The sequence below is a fragment of the Osmia lignaria genome, chromosome 16, assembly GCF_051020975.1.
Source record: "Osmia lignaria lignaria isolate PbOS001 chromosome 16, iyOsmLign1, whole genome shotgun sequence".
NCBI lineage: Eukaryota > Metazoa > Arthropoda > Insecta > Hymenoptera > Megachilidae > Osmia > Osmia lignaria.
Genome location: NC_135047.1, coordinates 7662280 through 7682003, shown reverse-complemented (window position 1 = coordinate 7682003; position 19724 = coordinate 7662280). Strand labels below are relative to the sequence as shown.

Sequence of the window (19724 nt, the reverse complement as noted above, 5' to 3'; positions counted from 1 at the left end):
CACTCGTCCGAGTTTGCGGCTAAGAAAATGGCACACGTTTGATATTTCAGCTAACGATAAGAAAACTTACTTTGTCGCATGGTTGAAATTTTAATCAAACGTTTGTCCAGCAATTCCACCGAGCCAATAATAGATGGTAACGAGAAAAGACGCATTATTTTTTCGTAAAGCTAATAGATGCATAGATAATTTCTATGGGCGCATGTTCCGCGATGGTCGTAAATCTTTGGGAACAGAGGGAAACACGCCCAACGGTCGTGTCGCGGAGAGTAGCGTTAAGTAAACGACGACGGTGGCTCGGTTTTCTTCTTTTCATACGGTTGCGGATTAAAAATGAAATTATGCACGCTTGGGGCAGGTTTGCGGTGAAATATTGACCGTAACGCTATCTGCACGAGCCACGAGTGTATCCTACATAGGTGCGTGTACACACGTAACGCTACGTATGCGTGTGCGTACGCATCGTTTGCGTGGTCGCAAAGTGATATCGAGCTCGATTAACCAACGCGAGCACGTCCTTCCCTCTTACACGGCTAACCTGAGATCCCTTCGGTCACCCACCGGCAACGTTTCCACGAGAAATTAATCGCGACGCGTGTCGCGACGCAACGCGACCGTCTACCAAACATAATTCTCCGCGGAACGAGCAATTTTTTAATCAGACCACGCGTTTCGTATCGTCGACGCGTCGACTATAAATCATAGTTAGCTCGCGTTCGCCAGACGAATCGTCCGGGAAAATTCGGTTCAACTTTATTCGCGAATGCAACGATACAAGGGAATACAGTGAGTTTCCCTGGCGCGATACCGTTGAAACATTTAATCAGTCTTTGCGGGTACAATTTTTCAAATTTACCTCGTAGAATCTTGCAGAAATTTTAGCTGGCCGCGTTTGTTCCGGTCGTTTGCATACAGCGAATGGCGTTTCGCCTCGGTCTACATTATTGCTTATTTAATTAACGCGAAACTACCGACGCAGAAGGAGACGGACCGTTAATATGGAGTCGGGGCTCGTAAATACTTGGTATCAGCGCGCAGCAACGAATTCGCGAAACGCTGATACACGGGAACGACGAAAGATTTTAATTTCGATTCGTCGACAAGAAAGCCTCGGCACGGGGCCGATGAAATTTCTCGAAAATTTATTCAGACGAGAATGTTCGGCAAACGTTATCGAGCTACTTGAGAGAGAGAGAGAGAGAATTCTCGATTCGCGGACGGCAATTAATTTCGCCCAAGTTCCGTGTAATTTAATAACGGTTCCCCATTGAAAACCTACCTTTTAATCGGAATAGTCGAAACAAGCGTGGAATCTGATTTTCCAGAGGGGCCACAGGTGCTATTCACCGGGCACCTTTCGACGAGAGTTCAAACAAAGATTCGCGAAACTGGCAGCATTTTCATTGAATCGTATCTCGCGTGGCATCGATCGGCCACGGAACTACGAGAGTTATATCTGGCTGCTTAATGGAACAGTATCACGAAATCGTTTCTGTTCGCTGCTTCTGGCAACGGTTTAATTGTTCGACATCGCGCGAAAGAGTTTTCTCTGCGCGAAACTCGTTTTCCTCGTTTTGCGTATAACGCTTCTCGCCAAGTTTCCGCCGACGAGAATCGACAACAGGCAGAATCGTTCGCATTATCTTGCCGGTCTACCTTTTTCTCATGCTCTTTTTCATAGTCAAGGAAATTAGAGAGCGTTGCAATTGGTTAAAGAACGTCGTCGTCGGCTTCGATCGATGGAACGACGACGTCGGTTCGGCTTCGTAAAAGTTATTGACCTAAAAACCGTCGCGTCCGTAACGAGTAAATATGAAGCATCGGCGTCGGAAATGTAGGTGAAACGATTCCTCCGAAATCTCTCCTTTCAGAAGTTCGACGGTGTTACGCAATATTTTTATACCCGTCTGTTTTATTTCCGTAATTATTGTTCCTCGTTGCTTATTCAAAGCCGACTAGAAGCGTTTCGCGACAAGGTGTACGCATCGCGAGTACAACCCTTTCGGGTCGTACGTTCCGTGAAACGACGGGGCGACGTCGACGTTACCAAAAGGAAACCCTTAACGTAAACACGCGAGGTAGCCCTGAAAACGAGGTTGGCGTAGCGAGGGTAAAGGTGGTGGTTACAATGGTAGCAGCACCGTTTTCAAAGATAAATTCGTTTAAACTCCCTCCCTCAGCTCGTCGTTCTCGAGTTTTCTATTTCAACTGTGCTCGTATTTTGGAATTACGTAAACCCACTGTGACTGCTGTGTTGCATCCAGCGTCTGATCGTTCCGCGAAATACATTGTATCTTGGCCGCTTGAAATCGTACGATCGCGTTTTTCTTTAAATATTCAAAAGCGAGACGATGAACCCGGCACCGCCCGTCCACGATTTCCGTAAACGCGACACAATTGTGCACTCGCGACAGCATTGTGCAGCTGGGTTAACCCGTTCTTAACGAAACGCTGTGTTTCTCGATAAACGCGTCGAGTTCTCTTTCGAACAGTTAATTTTTACACGCCATTATGAGGCTGCTTTTTTCTTTTTTTTTAATCCGTGAAAAATCCATGAAAAGCGCACTCGTGCCGCTTTGAAACGTACCTACTCTTATGTCCGTCAGCGAGTAATTACAAAGTCGACTCGAGCATGCGAAAAAAAAAAAAAGGAACACGCGTTGAAGCTTGGATTTTACGCGAGAGGATATTATCTAAATGCGCGCTCCAGCTTTTCTGGCAAGCTGATTCCAAGAACGTCCCCGGTATTTTACCACCCTTGCAATTATATTATTCTATTATCACGTCCGTTGCAGTTTCGTTCCGTGGTAAAGGAAAATCGTAAACTATTCGATAAGGTTCGAAGCGACTTGTAGCAGCGTGGACGAAGGTTTAGCTATTTGATTTCCGCCAGGACGGCAATAAAATGGCGCAAGATCCGCGTAATAGTTGGACTGCGGTTGAAGGCAGGGATTCGAGCCGGACATGTAGACGTCCGTACTAGGCGAAGCTCGTTTCGAATCAAATAAACCAAGGATAGTCCATTTTCAACGACGAATTTGTCCGGTGTACGTGTTCGTGTATCGCACGCACACGTTCTAGTGAAATATCCACAAACTGGTAACGGTCCTCGAGTATAAACAGTAGTTTACGTCGTCCTGTACAAGTTTACTTCGTACGGATACGCGTTATACGTGTATTACGCTTATGGTTTACACAGATTTATATAGGTAGTAATGCAGACACACCGGTTCGTACCGGGTGCGAGGAAAAATACGAATCGCGTGAATGGGAATGATGGTCGTGCTCAAACCAGTCCAGGATATTCTGATTTTACGTGGTTCTCGGATTTTCAGCTCGCAGCTATTTTTTTTTCAGGTTATTTTGAAACGCGGAAAATTGGTTGGCCCGTCGATGAATGCGTTGAAAATGCGATGCTTTCGATCGCTTTGTATGCACGCACGACCGTACTTTTTCCGCGATTTTTTCGTCTCGGTTCGAGCACGACTTCGGGTTCAATTTGCATCGAACGTGTAACGGGATAGATTACTTTTAGATAGATAGTATTATGTTTAAATTATGTAAATTACTTGAGTTTGTTTGTGACGTCAGCAGGGGCGAGTTCCTCGCTCGATAGAGGCCAGTGCGTGAATGCGAAAGACGAAGTTTGTTTGGGACCTCTAGGCGACCTGCGAAACCGAACTCGAGGAAGGGATAATCCCTTCGGATAAACACTTGTATTATCATCGAGCTACAATCACGTGACGATGCGCGTGTATTCATTCGTTCTTGAGCCTCCCTCGGACGAGTATCAAATCGGGAAAGTCGGAGGAACGGAGTTTATTTCGTAATTGTGTATCGATTCCTAGTGTTCTTGTTTCTTTTTTTTACACGAAAGTAACCCGCATCGAGATTAACGAACCTACGTGAACCGGCTGCGATTTCGCCGAACTTAATATATTTCACAGCCGGCGATTGTTGGCCGGAAAGCTGGCCGAGCCGGTGTACGTTAGGTGTGTATACATAGACGCAAAGTAGGAACCACAGTTTCTCAACGTCAAGTAACAAATCTCGAGAATAGCTCGAGAACGCGAGTGAACGCGCCGCTGGATAGCATTCCTATGCAACGGTTCGCCTACGTGCATCCATGGCTACGTGGGTACCCCATAGATCACCGTTGCAACTTGGCTCACCTATACGGAAACTTCGATACAATTTCGGTGTGAGGCGATCAAACGTATTTACCAGTTACTGTACGCAGTAGGCGGTGAGTAGGAAGCGTAATTAATCGAAATAAATCTATTTCACCGATATTAACTTCCGTACGTTTACCGGTACGCGTTTCATCGATCCTGTACGCGTTTCAATTTGTATATATTTACAATTGCGAGAGAAGTTAATAGGCGAGGTTGAATAAAATTTTTGTCGATCGTCGACATTATGGAAATTTCGCGTTGTATCGCAGGGAACATGGTAGGAAAGCATTCTAAATAAAGAAATAGACAAGAAAAATGGCAAAGAGAATGCATCGTTGAATTTTAGCTAGGTAAACCGAAACCACCGGAAACGTGGTCATTTCTATTATGTATACGTCTCGTGGAGTGTATAAAGGTAGAGGGTTTGCGCATGCACGTTACCCCGAAGCATGGATACTGTTGTGCTCGTTACGTTGAAACGAGCTCGAAAGAAAGAATAGCGGAATCGTCCAATTTAAGGAAATTATTTCGGGGAAAGATCGTAAAACATGATCGAAAGAAACGGAGGAATAATAAAGAAGATGGAAGGAAGGAAGGTAGCGTTTAATCACGGGACGATGTAGGGTAAGCAGGAGAACGGATATCCTCGTTATTCTTCGAGCGATAGGTTGTCAGGAAAGCGTAGAAATATATTTCGGTTTTCACGTGTGCATGTGCAGCAGCCGGAGTGTTTAAGGGAAGGATTCGTTGTGTATCCTGCGAGGTCTATAGGGTAGCTAGTCCGTCGGTTTGTGTACGGCTGCAATCGATTACTCGCTTTATTTCGCGTGAGCCGTTGGGATCTCGGCAAGCTGTGTGTTATTACATTGCCGGTCGCATGTGTATATACGTGAAACAGTGAACACGAATGCGTCGGTGGGCTCTGCAAGGTACGGCTGCACTTCGGGATATCAGAGCGATGCTGCGATGCTATGCGGCGGGCCGAATGGCTGTGGGTGCGGGTGCGGGTGCTGGTGTGCAATTCGTGACATTACGTGAATCGGTAGCAGAGACACACGATGTGTTATAACATCGATGGATACGCGGCGTGGCATGACCTGGTTGCGTCGGATGGATTTTTCGGATTTTAAATTTGATAGGATACCGATCGAGAAAAAGCGAACACGGATAAACTGCAATTTTTACCGTGTCGCGGGACACTGTCTCATCCGCACGGAATATATTGCACGTGTATCTCTGGCTATTTGCATTTCGTTTCGAATCGTTCGAGCACACAGTCGAATAATTTTAACGTACAGGGTGTTAACACCTTGCTCGACTGATCAAATGGACGAGCAGTGTCGCTTTATAATTTAATCGCGAGTTAAAATATTCCCATTACTTTCAAATTATCGCAATCAAAGACGTAGATTGAGGTAAAATATCCAAAGGATGAAGGTAAGGATATTACAAACTGCGAAGTTAGATTTTACATTTAAGGAAATGAATCTCCATTTTCCCAACCCTCTGTATAATAAATACATTTGTATTCCGACACGTTAAATCAGCGCGTGAGATTCAATTTCAGAAGTTAATTATCATGCACGCCGCGTTAATCAGTAAAGGGTAAATGTAACTTGAAATCCGGCTAAATTAGCAAATGGATTCTCGGAAACCGTGAACAGCAGCTGTTATCGTAGTTGTAACTATAAAACAGTGGCCGAATTGTTGTTTACCCGGTGTCTTTTATTGGATGCCGATCGATACGTATAAAGGGAATAGTCGTTTTCTTCTAGGAAACTTATCGTGGCGATATCGAAGGTGCCCGTTATTCGTTGAACTCGCCATAATTTCCCAGAGTATCGTACATTACGTATACTGCAGAAACAAACCTCGCTTTCCTACTGTTCTCTCAGCTTGGAAAAGCAAGGATTTCAAAATGAAACTTGCGCTCTGAATACGGTGTTACTGAAACATTCATGATCTCTGTAAAAATCTGTGCCCAACGCGAACATCGGTTTCGCGTGGAATCGAGTCGTTTTCCATCCCCGTATTTTGCTTCTTGAACGAACGATTATTTGCGAAAAGATAGAAAATTGCGGTTGAATTTAATTCCCGGTCCCTCGACAATCTCACGATTTCAACGAACAGTGGCCTATCCTTCGTAAGTTATACGAATCGTTCCTCGTTCCCGTTTCGTCGTAAGAAAAATGACGAATCGTAAACAAGAACGCGTTCGACTTTCCTTCTGAAATTCATTTCTCGAAATATCAAAGTTGCCCGCTCGAATCTACGTTGATATTTGATTTTTAGTGGAAACGAACGATAATAAACGTAGCGCGTAATTGTCTGGGAGCATCGATCATCGTTCGCGTCGCGGCTAATGAGAAAGCATAGTTTTAGTTTCCGGTTCGTTTAATTGTTACGGACGCGCATGTCGAGGCGGAAAACAAATAGCCGTCAAGCTGGACGGTGCATTCTGATGTCGCTTTCCTTCCTTTCTACTCTATTTCTTTTTTTCTTTTTTTTTCTAACGCATTACGCGCGCAGATGGACTTGTAAAAAAATCCGCAAACATAGTCGCATGTAGATGCCGCGGCGACAGACGATTCTGGAGCACGATTCTTGTTGAACGTGCGCGGACTGATTAAGTCGCCTCTCGTTTCGCGCGTGTAATTTACTTAGTGTCTGGCGAAGCCGTTATTTTTCATAACAGCATTTACTTGGTAACCGGAAATCTGCATCTCGTTGTCTCGCAACAGCGTTTCTCCGGAACCTCGACGTGCCACGAATTTTATCTCTTTTCCCACCCTTCCTTTCCCTCCTTTTTATTGTTGTTTCGGGGTCGAAACAAATTAACCTCTCCACATTCGAAAAACATTTGTTCGTCGATTTTTTTTCCCGGATGTCGAAAAAAGAATCGTGGATAAAGGATCGAAGATCAAAGGTTTCTCTGCCACGATGCAATAAACTTGTATAATACTTTTGTTGCGCGGTTTTCTGCCAGTGATATGTACCGGGCAAATATTCCTCGGTACTGTCGCACGTGATACGTGAAATGAGAAATTTAATATAGTCGGGTGAACGTCTCGCGTAAAGTATGATTTCTGTGTGTTACATTCGCTGCTGGAATGCCTGAAATGAAATGAAGACGACGAAATTTATCGCGAATTGTAAAGCATCGTGTACACAGGCCGTTCAAAAGAGGTTGCACAAAATTGTAAAGGAGGATACGCTGTAAGGAGAATGAATGGGTATATTCGCGGACATTTAGCGCTCGTAAGATAGTGATACTAAATCGCAGGAACTATGTGAATCGCGACTGGACATCACCGCGAATTCGCGATGATTTCGGTTACTCATTGAATTTTTGAATAGGTCCAGAGAGAATTCCGGATTTTCTTAATAGAAAGACAGGCAAATTGGAGAATGTTCGCCCACTGTCGGTGTGTACCCGGCGAACCACGGCCAATTAGCCGGAAGCGCATTCAGACCATTAACTCGAAATGAATTCGCGTTTAGGGTTTGCTCGAAGCGTGGAAGGTCGATCGGTAAACCGATCGGCAAATCCGATTGTTGGACCGTTCGGCTGTGGATTATTAAACTTATCGATCCAGCAATCCAGGCCAGGTTATCTCTGCTTTGAAGTTGTTCATAGCCGAACTTACATCCTCCTTTGTAACGACCCTCTTCTTTCTTCTTACCCGTTCTCCATCAGATTCCATAAAAGTAGAAATCGTTTTTCCGGCTTTGCTTTTGCGCGTCCACGTGGACGATGTTTCTATCGTTAGGGTGCCTCTTGGAAATTCTAGTCGATTCTAATCGCCAGCCGGAGCTCTCTGTGGGATCGTAGTCCAGTTTTGCATGGTGCTGCTGTGTAATTGAATTCGAATTTGTCGTTAGAGCTGGCGGGGAGTATCGTTAGGAAACCGCATTATATTCTCCCGGGTACGATAGAAGCCTTAGTCCGATCTGACATACATTGTACATGTTCTGTTTACCGATGTTAGCAACCACGTAATTGCACGGACTTTCTCGTATCGATGCGAGCATCGTACCTCCCACGAGAACTCCGCTAAAACATTCAACAATCGTATGTTTTCCCGAGCTTCTCAACTAGGGGTTCTTCGTTCTTTTTGTTTTAACGCGTTGCCTGGCATAGTAGAAACAGCCGTGCCTGATGTGGCACACGATAATATGGATTAACGCGTTCAGTGCATCGGTAGAAGGCAAGACACGTTGTAACACACCTTACATTAATTATATTCTTAATTCCCTCGACAGTCAAACTATTAAATTTCGATTACAATGAATGCCCAAAATTCAGATAAATTTTTGTTCTACGTTTTCAGCGTTGAAACATGTTACAATAATACTTATGTTATAATAAATATAGCGAAGTACGGTCGATAACGAGCGGTGCAATTAGGAAGGTACTTGTTGTTCGATATTCGATTATTGTTTTTGGCATGTTATTTACGAGGGGAAATTAATGGTTGGTTACAAAAGGTCTGGTTGAAATCATGAAGCATAAAAAACGAGCACAAAATATAAATTGAAAGGACCAATTTTCAACATATCCTGAAGTTCATCAAACTGAATTTGTAAACTTTATTAATACAAATTCGAGAATTAATTAAATCGTATCTGTTAAACCAGTGATTTTTAAAACGTTTTACAAATCTTTTTTAACAGATACCGATAGCTTAGATAGATAAGATTATATCGATAAATAGATTTCAAACGAGGTGCACATATTTGATTTTGTCAATAGATTTTATTTTTCGTTATTAGCTTATTTTTTCACGATCAATTACTTTGCACAATCAGATTCTGTTTAAAATACTTACGCGATAAAGGTTACCATAGCGTGATTTCGTATCTACCTCGATGATTTCGATTTCGAACACAATCGTGCCGTCCGCGATTATTCATAGAGCTAGCTTTGAAAAAAGGAAAATAAATAAAAGAATTGTCCGGATGCAAACAAAGCTGCAGCCACGTCGCACTCAACCGCAACTCGTATTCGTTTCTACCGATCGCATTGTTCCCCATCGTTTCCATGGAACTTTCGACATAAAAGGGGAAAAAAATTACGATCCGGCTGTAACTTTCTTGGTTCATCGTTTTTCCAGAGATCCCGGGCAGATGGAGGCGGCATTGTCCTCACGGGCCGATAATGTCCGATCCTGGCTGCAATTTGGTGTCCGAGGGACTCGCCGGAGAGAACGGACGCACAGTGTCAACCGGGAAATGCGTTTGCGGACCGCCGGTACCCTGGTGCCCGGACGAACCGCACCCTTACGTTTACGCCACCCGACACGAGTGCAAGCTGAATTTGGTCGCAAAAATGGGATACGGTAAGTTTCAACATATATGTTTTCTTATTTCTTGCTGGAACCTTATGGATGAGAAAATTAGATCTAAGAATACGACGATGAGTTCGCCGGTTCGCCAGTTAATTTGTTCCGCAAAAAAAGACTTACTTTACACGTAAATCAATATCGAAGAAGGAAATACCGTTGGCTTTATTTCCTTTGCAAATATCCGTCGCGTTGTTATTTCCATACAATGGAGATGTTGATTTTTTGTCGTTCCCAGTGACGGATCGATATTACGTGGTAAAAAAGATTTGAATTTCAAAATGTAACGCGAATAATCTTGTGTATAGTCGCGTGTGTGGCTGTTCAACGCGCTGTTACAATTTCACGAGGATATCGGGTAAGGTAAATATGGGATTGTCGAACGAAATCCGTCGAATCGACTGGCTGCCTTCTATTCTTTTTTAATAACCCGCAAGTCCAAAGACAAATTGGCAATTTATTAGTAGGCAACGTTGCCTTTTATTATCCTAGAAAATGTTTCTCATCCGGATTATTCAATTTCCTGTACATCGAGTGATGGCGTACAAAGAACCGGCCGGTATTTAGTTGCGTCGCGTCGCGTCGTTTTCGACGATAAAGCGTTCACGGCTGAAAGAAAATGAGGATCGTTAGAGTGGATGAAGTACGTGAAAGGATAGCAGAGTTAAAATAACGAAACTGCGGCAGTTGCCCGTTAATGAAAAGAAAACATAAATAGTAGGAGAGAAAGAAAAAAGGAGGGACAATGACGACTAAGAGGAACGAAAAGGTCACCGAGACGAGAGGGATACACGGCGACGTTAATGAGAAAAAGACATAACCAGGGTTACATCTTCTGACATAACTCTCACACTTTTCGCCTCTTTGTTGCCGATTAAAGTCATCGAAAAAATATTCGCGAAAGGCAAAGAATTGATTCGCGAAATTTTTTAACAGTTACAACGTTTATAAATGCAGTATTTGTTAATTCGAACGTATTCGAAAAGATTTATGCTTTTTTAATCGACGGATTAATGAAAATTATATGTTTTAGTCGAGTAGAGCGTACGGTTCAGTTCGAAGGTTCGTACCTCCTCATTGAAATTCATTGAATTAACGTCATATTGTGCTTCCAATAGGTATGTTTGCTCTAAATGTAGCATTATATTTAATTACCGACAGCATTCCCGGAATTCATTGATTGAAATCCATCAAGGAATAGCACCATGAATTTTCATTCAAAACATTAATCAGAGCTTCGAGTAATTATTTTCACAAAACTTCGAACACTGGATTAAATTGACGCTAGTGCTAATTGCTTTTATTTGATCAAAGTCCATCAGAATTTTAATGTATCAAAGTCGAACATGTAATAACACAGAGGGTAAAAGGAATCATTCAATAAATTACTCTTGATGTTTGCTTGTACCAAATACTAGCTATCGAATAAGCTCGCGATAATTATAGTTCAAGACTCCGTCTATAATAGGTAGAATTATCTGCGGAATGGTCGCACATGCAGAACCAATAGTTAAGTCGCCTTTTCATCGAGTCGAACTTTCAACAGTCTATTCTGGCGTACTTTGGCGTGGAACGTGTAACGAAGTTGTTAGCGAGCAAGTAACAAAAGTAGTTACCTGCACCGGTGCAGAAAGTTAAATTCGATTCGTCGGGAAAAGTTTAATCGTGTACGTACTTTGAAGGTAGGAACCAGACGGATTGTTCTTTTGCGGAGTTAAGTACACGACTAACATCTCTAAACCCGACAAAGGTGGGAACAAAGAAGTGAACGATGAAACTTTTCCATGGCTTGTTTTTCGGCGATAACTTTCCCTTTAAAAATCTTACAACTTTTCCTAGTATTCCCTTATGATCTTTCGAGATTCTATTTATCTAATTAATCAGAAAATTTCACAGAATACTGTTGACAGTATTCGTTCATTTTTGTACGACTATTTCACACTGCCATTTCATGCCCTTTAAATTAATTTTTCACGCAACAAAAAAATGAAATATAAACATTTAAGGTCAATGTGGATAGCTTTTATTTTATTAACGCAATGTCCAAATCCTCTATATTGTTTTAACCAGATTGAAACACAGTGCAATAAAAAGATGACAAAGCAACGTATGAATAAATTGAAAAATATTCTAAAAAATGAACAGGTATTGCGTGTCAATTCTATTATAGATTAAAATCAATTAAATGTACATATGTCCATTTGAAGAAATCTTCTGACAGTTAATCGATTTAAGCAGAAACGATCTATTTTTAATTCTGAATTTCTGCTTGAAATCGCAGAGCTTGAATGTTGAGGTCGATTGTCATTACCACGTATTTGCACCATTTGCATTGCGAGTTCGATGGTTAGATCGACTTTATAACAATAGCTATAGTTTCAGTTTATATTAGTCCATTGCTTCGGTTTCATTTCCTGTCGTACGTTAACGTTCAGTTGTCACGTTTCTCTGTGGAAACTAACTTTGAAACTGATCGGTACGTACGCGTATAACGTCTAAACGACTGTTGAGTAAAACTTTCGTTTCGTGTTTCACTGTACGTTCGATAGTTTCACTGTCTTTATATCGAGAAAACAATATACACATTGTGTTATTGAAAATTGTAAGCTAGTTTATGAATTGTTAGAAGGAAAAATCTCACGTTTCTTCTCGTTTCGTTTGATCGACAGCGTTCTTTTATGCGAACCAGTTATATTGTTAAGCGTTCGGCGTATTTTTCACAATCATAAAAGATAGCACGGATAGCGTGGATATTGTTGCGAGATTGCAGTACATTAATGGGCTGCTTTCTTTCCTGTGCTCCAACGACCAATAACTTCATAATTGGGTCATTACACGACACTTTATTGATCGCAACATTCAATTTAATCCCTTCCGAAGACGTGGTCAGGTATAAGTACACACAGCTACACACACCTGCTCCAATATAGAATATAATATCGCCGAGTATAATAACCCAATGTTTACTTAATATTAATAAACTCACTATACCTTTCTGTTATCATTGCAATTTCCGTGAAATATAATCGTCAAGTGATTGTCATTAATAACAAAGCTTTCTTTGAGAAGAAGATCTCAAACGGAACGACGTAAAGTGAATTTATAATTATAACTCTCTGTTTACTTAAAGGTAACAAAGGTATGCAACGTATATATGTTATTATAATAATTAGCTGCTTTGTTTGATTAAGAAAAAAGCAAAATATTTCAAATGGAGCACTGTAAAGTGAATTTCTAATTATAACTTTCTACTTAGTTAAAATTAACAAACATACGCGATGCTTTGTCCTGACCATTGCAATTGTTGAACAATATTCGTTATTATTACCAAAGTTTTTTATTTTTGAAAAAAAAAAAAAGAAAATGGAAAACAATGCCAAATAGAACTGGGCACGTTGAACGTTGGTACGATCCAAACAAACGGTTGAATACAGTGAAGAGCAGTTACATGTCGGCAAATATTAATAGCAAATACCGCGATGGTCGTCCGAGGAAGATTAGTTAGAGGATTTCGTGGTCGATACTTCCGGATAACTTTACGTTTGTTTAGGATTCGCGTCGATGTTGCGCAAAATTTACTTCCCATATTAGCCGTTCGGTAATCCATTCAACTATTTGCATAATAAATGCCCCCGGATGGATGAAATATTGAGTTGCTCAAGCAGGAGCAAACTCATAATCTGTAATGTATCCATGGGATTCTCAATGGAAGGTACGCTGGCTGTAATATCAAACCATGAAGAAGCTCATAATCGCTAAAGATAATTCGCTAGACACGCTAATATTTTGACACAGAGTTCTTAAACGTTATTAAAGACTCGAAAAAAAAGGGCTTTGTAAAATTTACTACATAAGATCCGGATTCGGTTGTTGGGGAGTTAAACGAATTTGTACGATTTCAGTGTCGCGTAGACTAATGAATCGTATTAAGAGGATAACGATTTAATTGATTTGCGTCGAGCATCTACCGCTTGTAACTTTGTCCCGGTTGTAGCTGATAAACTTCTGTTTCAGATGACCTCTTTAATTCCGGAAACACGGTGGCCGACGACGTTGAAGGTGAGTCAGTTGTAACCAATTTCAAAAGTTTCTAGAAGGTAGTTTTAATTGAGTGTGTTTAGTATTCATCGGTGATCGAGTTTAACGGATTAAAGCGAAATTACACGGCCATGCTTTCGTTTAACGAACTGTACGCCGTTGATTCTAATATTTTTATCACGGCATCGTCCTGATAATAAATCGTACGCGTAATAAACATACATAACAGATTTATACGCCAAAGGTATCGCTATTATATTTTATATTTTTTCAATTTTTCATGTCGCTTATTTCTGATTCGGTTCGTAGACATTATTACGCTAACGATAAATTGAAATTTATTTGCAAGAGAATCTCGTTTCTGTTTATGCTGGATAAACGCGTAAATTTTTGTTGTTTCTTTTTTCTTTTTCCTACCTATATATTTGCGTATCGATTGTCCGAGATTAATATCGCCGATGAAAACTGGCCATTTCTCCTCTGTATAATATCCCATTATATACTTGATAACTGGAAAAGGTGTTTGACGTTATAACAGCGAGATCATTTAACGAAACGAGGGAAGCGTGCGAAGCGAACAAAACGAAAAAGATAATCCTGTTTGATCGAAACGCGCTTTGTACGCGTATTTATCACGCTTATAGAATATTAAACATTTTTAACATTACCTCTCGACGTGTCAACTATTGAAACATAATCGCAAAGAATGGAGGGGAAAAAAAGTAATATCGAGAGTAAGAGGGTGCTTTTAATTGCTAGTGTTACCCAGGTTTTCCGTGGTATGAAAAAAAAAGAAAAAGAAAGATGAGGGTAGTTCGGTCGGGAATGGTAGAAGGGAGGAAAAGGTACGGCGGAGTGTCGTGTCGCATAAACGAGGAATTGAATTACATGGAAAGGGAGACGTAGAAACGAAGGGAAACGTCGCGTCGCGGGGGTCAAGCAGACGGGGCATGCCAGTTCAGATCCACGAGACGCGAGGAACTAATTCAATTTGGTAGGCGAGTGAGAGTAGAGCGGTTCACCTCCTGGGAAACAAGAACGAAAGGGCAACAATGGCGCGATAAGAACTTCCCTTTTTAGAGGAAGACGCGTTAGCCTCTTTCGCGCGGTACATTACGGCCAATGAGAGGAAAGAAGGAAACTTTAACGGAGAACTGGGCGAGCAACAAAAGAACAAAAGTTCGTGTTTCGCATAATATGCATCGGTTACTTTCGCGAATCTCCGACCGTTCCTCGTTCCCTCGAGATACCCACGAAACGGCTAGAAGATGTGTAATTTGTCGAGAATCTTTTATAAAAGTTGAAATTTTTCAAGTCCAGGCTGGAACAAAGAGTCAACGATTCCTTTCAGCTCGTATGAACGAAGGACTGTAAAGTTTTACGATGTTCCAAGATTGTTAAGGATTAAGTTAAAGCATACCTAGATGATAAGGTATAATATGGGTGCGGGGAGATGGGAGTACAGTACGGTATAAGCGTGGGCGAGATTATTATACATAATAGGTATTAAGACGTTAAGAATTGCAGGAGTAGCTGTAATTTAGATAGGGAAATAAACGAATATTACCGCTATAAGGATATATAATAAAAAAGTTTGAAGGGGCCGCACTTGTGCCGCAAAGGATTAAATAACGTTTCCAACGTGAAATTGCAGTTAAGTTACTAGGTACGCCAACAGTGTATGATGCGAACCATTAGAACGATTAATAAAAACGGCTAAAAGTATAAAAACGAGGATGAAGATGGGTAATTAAATCGTTCCGCTTAGCTGAAAGCCGAGGGTAATTTAATTTCGGTAGGAAGGATCTTGCCGACGTTTGCAAAACACGCGATAAGAAAGCGTTTTCCCATTTTACGTGTATACGTAATCGTAAATTTATTTGGGGGATTGATCAACGAATCCTTTCTCGAAAGGGGGATCGTTACGGTATGCTGCCGATGCATTTTCACCGCATTCGAATAAGTTATATCCTCGAATTTCATAAGAATTTCTACGCGACTGCGGTATCGGGATCGATTTAATGAAATTGGTTCGTCAGTGTTCGGGCTGTGGTTATCAGGTTCAGAATGTTCTCAGATTCCTCTGGGATATAACAGTCGGAGAGTTTGAAAATTTCTGATTTAAACGGTAAGATGACTAAGGAGTCGATTAAAAGTTTGATCAAGAAACGAAGTGACCAATCACGACTGCGGAGTATTTCAGTAAAATTAAACCGGTGATTACCGGAGCAAAAACGACTAATTAGCTTGAGTAGCTTCCGCTTCACCGATTATTCCATGACAAATTGATTGGCACAGTAGAGATAGCTTTAATATAAATTATTCCAAATATCGACGCGTTCGTATGCGGTAAGACACGCTACACGTACTCGTCTAACTAGTACAAATATTACTCCTCCTGCAACAATCTAATTGTAGAAAATTCGTTTGCTCTTGCTGGATATGAAATTCTTCGCGGATGCGTGTAACGGAAATGAAATCCGCGACGAGGCAACGTTTACGTTACGGCGAGTCCAGCTTCGCCGGGAAAGAAGAGGATAAAAACGATTTAAAATAACGTTACGGACTGGTGGTGAAAAGCGAGAAGCAAGGGAACTAGCAAACTACTATCGACTGCAGAAACTCGAGACATTCCGGAAGTTCGTAAAAGCGCGAAGACATTCCGTGGACTTCCACATATTTGTTAAGAACTCGAAACTGGAAAAAGACGCCGATCCGGAATTGTGTTTCTCCACTGATTCCACCAAATTAGGACGTGATTGGTTTCTCGATTCGACTCTGGTGCAACGGGGTGTATCAGAGGCGATACAGTAGGGAACGGGTTAAAAACAAATCGTATAGTTATTTAGAAAAGGTGCACTCGTAGAGCCGGATTTGCGTTTTTATTTTTTTTTAATCCTCTAGGGAAGGGTGCTACGCGGTAACTGTTGGTTCCGCTCGTGGACCTCGAGCATATTTGCGTCGATAAAACGGATAGATTGTCCCGAGTTTCACGGCAACGACCCCTTTTATCAGGAACGTCCACGGAGGTATACAAAAAGGAGAAGAAAGGACGATTCCGCTTCGACGCAACGAAATAGAAATTGCACGAGCGAAGGATTGCCCTCGGCGTAGTACTTGCTGGATGAAAGTATCCTCGCATCGTCGATAAAGAGAGAAAAAAAAATAGAAGAGAACAGGGATAAAATGTCGATAAAAAACAAAGATTCGCATCCCTTCGCGAAGTTAAATCAAACACGGCTCTCTGTTTAAAAAAAAGGAAAAGAAAGGAACGAAACTGCTTCGGGTTCAAGTGAATTTCAAAAGTTTGTACTTTCGACGGAAGGTGAATTAATCCGTGCCCTATGACATTCTCGAGACTTTCGAACAAGTATTAATTTCATTAAAAATTTATTTTTTAAGTCTAAGCGGTGACCAAAGTTCGGTGGTAAGCCAGGAAGTTCAATTAGACCTGTTAGCCGAGAAATCGATTTACCTCTTCTTTTTTTCCTTCGAGGGTCGTTTCTTATAGAAATTAATTTTCTTCCTCCACCTTCTCCACCCTCGCTTCCCTGTTACCGTTCTTTTTCTCGATCTTTCCTGTCCCTCTGAGCGCCACGAACGAAAATAAATAACCTGTCGTCGATTTAACGAAACGCGAAAGTTTACCGTGTATTCCGGAAAGTAATTTGAACAGGTCGCGTAGCTAGGTCTCGCGTCGTTGTACATGCCTCCAGGGAAATTCGAGTACTTCATAAAGCGACTGCTGGTTGTCCGAGAGAAAGGAATCTCGAGTGTGACAAGCCGGGCACCGAGTGGTAAGGGTTCAACGAAACCGTCCGGTTCAGAAGTTACTGCCTTAACTGCCAGAGGATGACCATCTTTCTGGCTAATAGGTTCAAATGAAATTACACGTAACGGCGAGAAGGGAGATCCTGGGTCTGACGTTGAATCTCAAAGGGAACCGTGGTGTCACCTTACTCGGGCTCTTGCCGAATCGAAAAAGACCAGCGCGAGTGGATCAATGTAGAAATTAAAATATGAACGATACTACGCTCGTTACGATTTCATTTCGTTTCTCTGGTCTTCTTCGTCGCTGGTCCCCGTTGCACGGAACGCGTTAAAGAGAGTAGTTCCGCTTTGTCAAGCACCGTAATCATTTTCACTTGGCGCATTTAGGTTTCTTTCGGTGACCCGGCAACGGGTCCAGGAAAATGTTGAAAAAGAACCGGAGGGCCGGCGCTTTTATTCATATTTGCATCCGTTAGCGGAAACCTCTTTCGGTAGGTGCGCGTAATCCCATTCCCGATGGTAATCTTCGTTGTAGAATGGCGTGGCTGGAGTCGAATAAATTTATGGGGCTCGTACGAAAGGAATTCGTAGGTTTCGAATTTAAAGTACGTTTTTAATGTAACTGCGTTACGTAAAGTCTGTCCGACTTCTCTTCGGTTAATGGTCTCCCGATAATTCGGTTAATCGGTTCGTCGAGTATCCCAGGTAGACCCATCGAATTAGACCGCGCGTAGTTTACTTTTAAAGATAATTACCAGCGACCGCTATCGAACACGACCACTTGCAATTTCGTTAGGAGTAACAGAAAAAGGGAGCAGATTAACGAAAGTGCTGGATATTGCGCTGGGTAATTGGCTCGAAGGGCCACTCGCGTCGAGAAAAATGATAATGATTCGGTTTGCATAAACGGGGGAGTACGATATCGAGAAGGTAATCGTAATTCCTTGTTTTCGATCATTTCACGAGAATATTATCGCAGACCCTGACGGTTTTTCAATCTTGGAGGTGCAATTAACGAGGGGAACAAGGAAATTCGGGTCGCGAAAGAAAGTCGGAGTCGGGATCGTAGGTGGGCAGAGGATTTGATTTCGGGTCACGAATTGCGCTTGTCCGCATCGCGAATATATCTATAGGTTCGGCCTTGAAGCGGTGAGGGTGAAAGGAGCAATCAATCTGACCCCGGTGTTTCCTCTCCACCCTCTGGCTCTCGTTCCCTTTGACTCGTTCTATAGGAACACCTCCTCCGAAGATCCGAAACACTTTTCACGGCTCTAAAACTCCGTGGAACTTGAAATCGGTTTGCTGCGAGCCTTCGAATCTTCTTCCCCAGGTCGCTCTGTTCTTTCCTTCTTTTTTTTTCTATTCTCTTCGCTCCCGTTCGAGTTGCTCGACACGTCGCGCGAACAAATTTCTATTGTATATCGAGAATGGCCGCGTCGCGTCGTACGACGGGCACATAAATAACGATGGAACAGCTGGAAGGCTCCTCTCTTGCTTTGCTCGTGCTCCTTCCTCGGCATTCAATTTTGATAATGTTGGTCAGAAGATAAACCGCGCCGAATTCCATTTGTACGCGTATCCTTTCCCTTTTTTCGTTTCGGTCAGCTCTGTTCTTTGACGATTACGCGGTCGATGGCAATGAATAGTTACAAACTTGTCAATTTCGCAGCGAAGTGGTACCGGATTTATTATAAAATCATCGCGATACGAATCGACGAACCACGGTCGAACACGTTCGACAGGTACTCCCTGGTGAGTTGGTTTTATCGCTTGTCCTTTTTGACAGTGGAACGGTCGGTTGAACGGCCACGCTCGCGAACAATTGCATACGAATTTCGTTGTAAAGCGTTTCGTTCGGTAACGTTATAAATCAGAAATGAGATTTCGAATCGAGCCGCTGACGTTTCACCGATAAATTCGAAACGGCGGAATTAATTGGGTCAAGCAATAAACCGAATGAGCGACATTAAAAATAAAGCTAACTGGCCGTTCGGTGATATCAATTTTCCTGTATATTTACAAAATGGGAATGTCGAGAATGCATTTCTCTGCTCGAAGCAGCGCCAAATTAGTTGGCCGTTTAAATGAAACCTTTGGAGGAGAAGAGAAGAAAAGGAGGAATAATTAATCCACGTGTAACAATGGTCGTTGATACGTATTTCGCGAGTGTGCCGAGTCTGTTACTCGACGATGCAAACGCGAGGTTGGCGGAACGATCCGAATTAAAGAGAGAGAGAAAAAAAAAAAGAAGAAAAACTAGCACAGTCACCGTATGATGGATAACGCGGAGCGTAAAAACGACTGTGAGTAGAGGCGATCTGTCGACGGTGCATCCCTACGTTTGCGCGTCTTACCTACACGTAAATGCACTGTTAATGCACCACTACCGGCCTCGCCT

The 19724-nt window shown here is 42.2% G+C and overlaps 1 protein-coding gene across 6 annotated transcripts in view; it reads left to right on the top strand.

Moving 5' to 3' along the window:
- The window catches only part of cmpy (crimpy), a 107761-nt gene that overhangs the window by 10261 nt on the left and 77776 nt on the right, over positions 1–19724 (top strand). For all 6 annotated transcript variants that reach the window (XM_076692978.1, XM_076692977.1, XM_034317266.2 and 3 more), the window contains 2 exons: positions 9290–9514; positions 13532–13576. In XM_076692978.1, the coding sequence (XP_076549093.1) occupies positions 9334–9514; positions 13532–13576 (226 nt within the window). In that variant the 5' untranslated portion in view covers positions 9290–9333. The remainder of the gene's footprint in view (positions 1–9289; positions 9515–13531; positions 13577–19724) is intronic.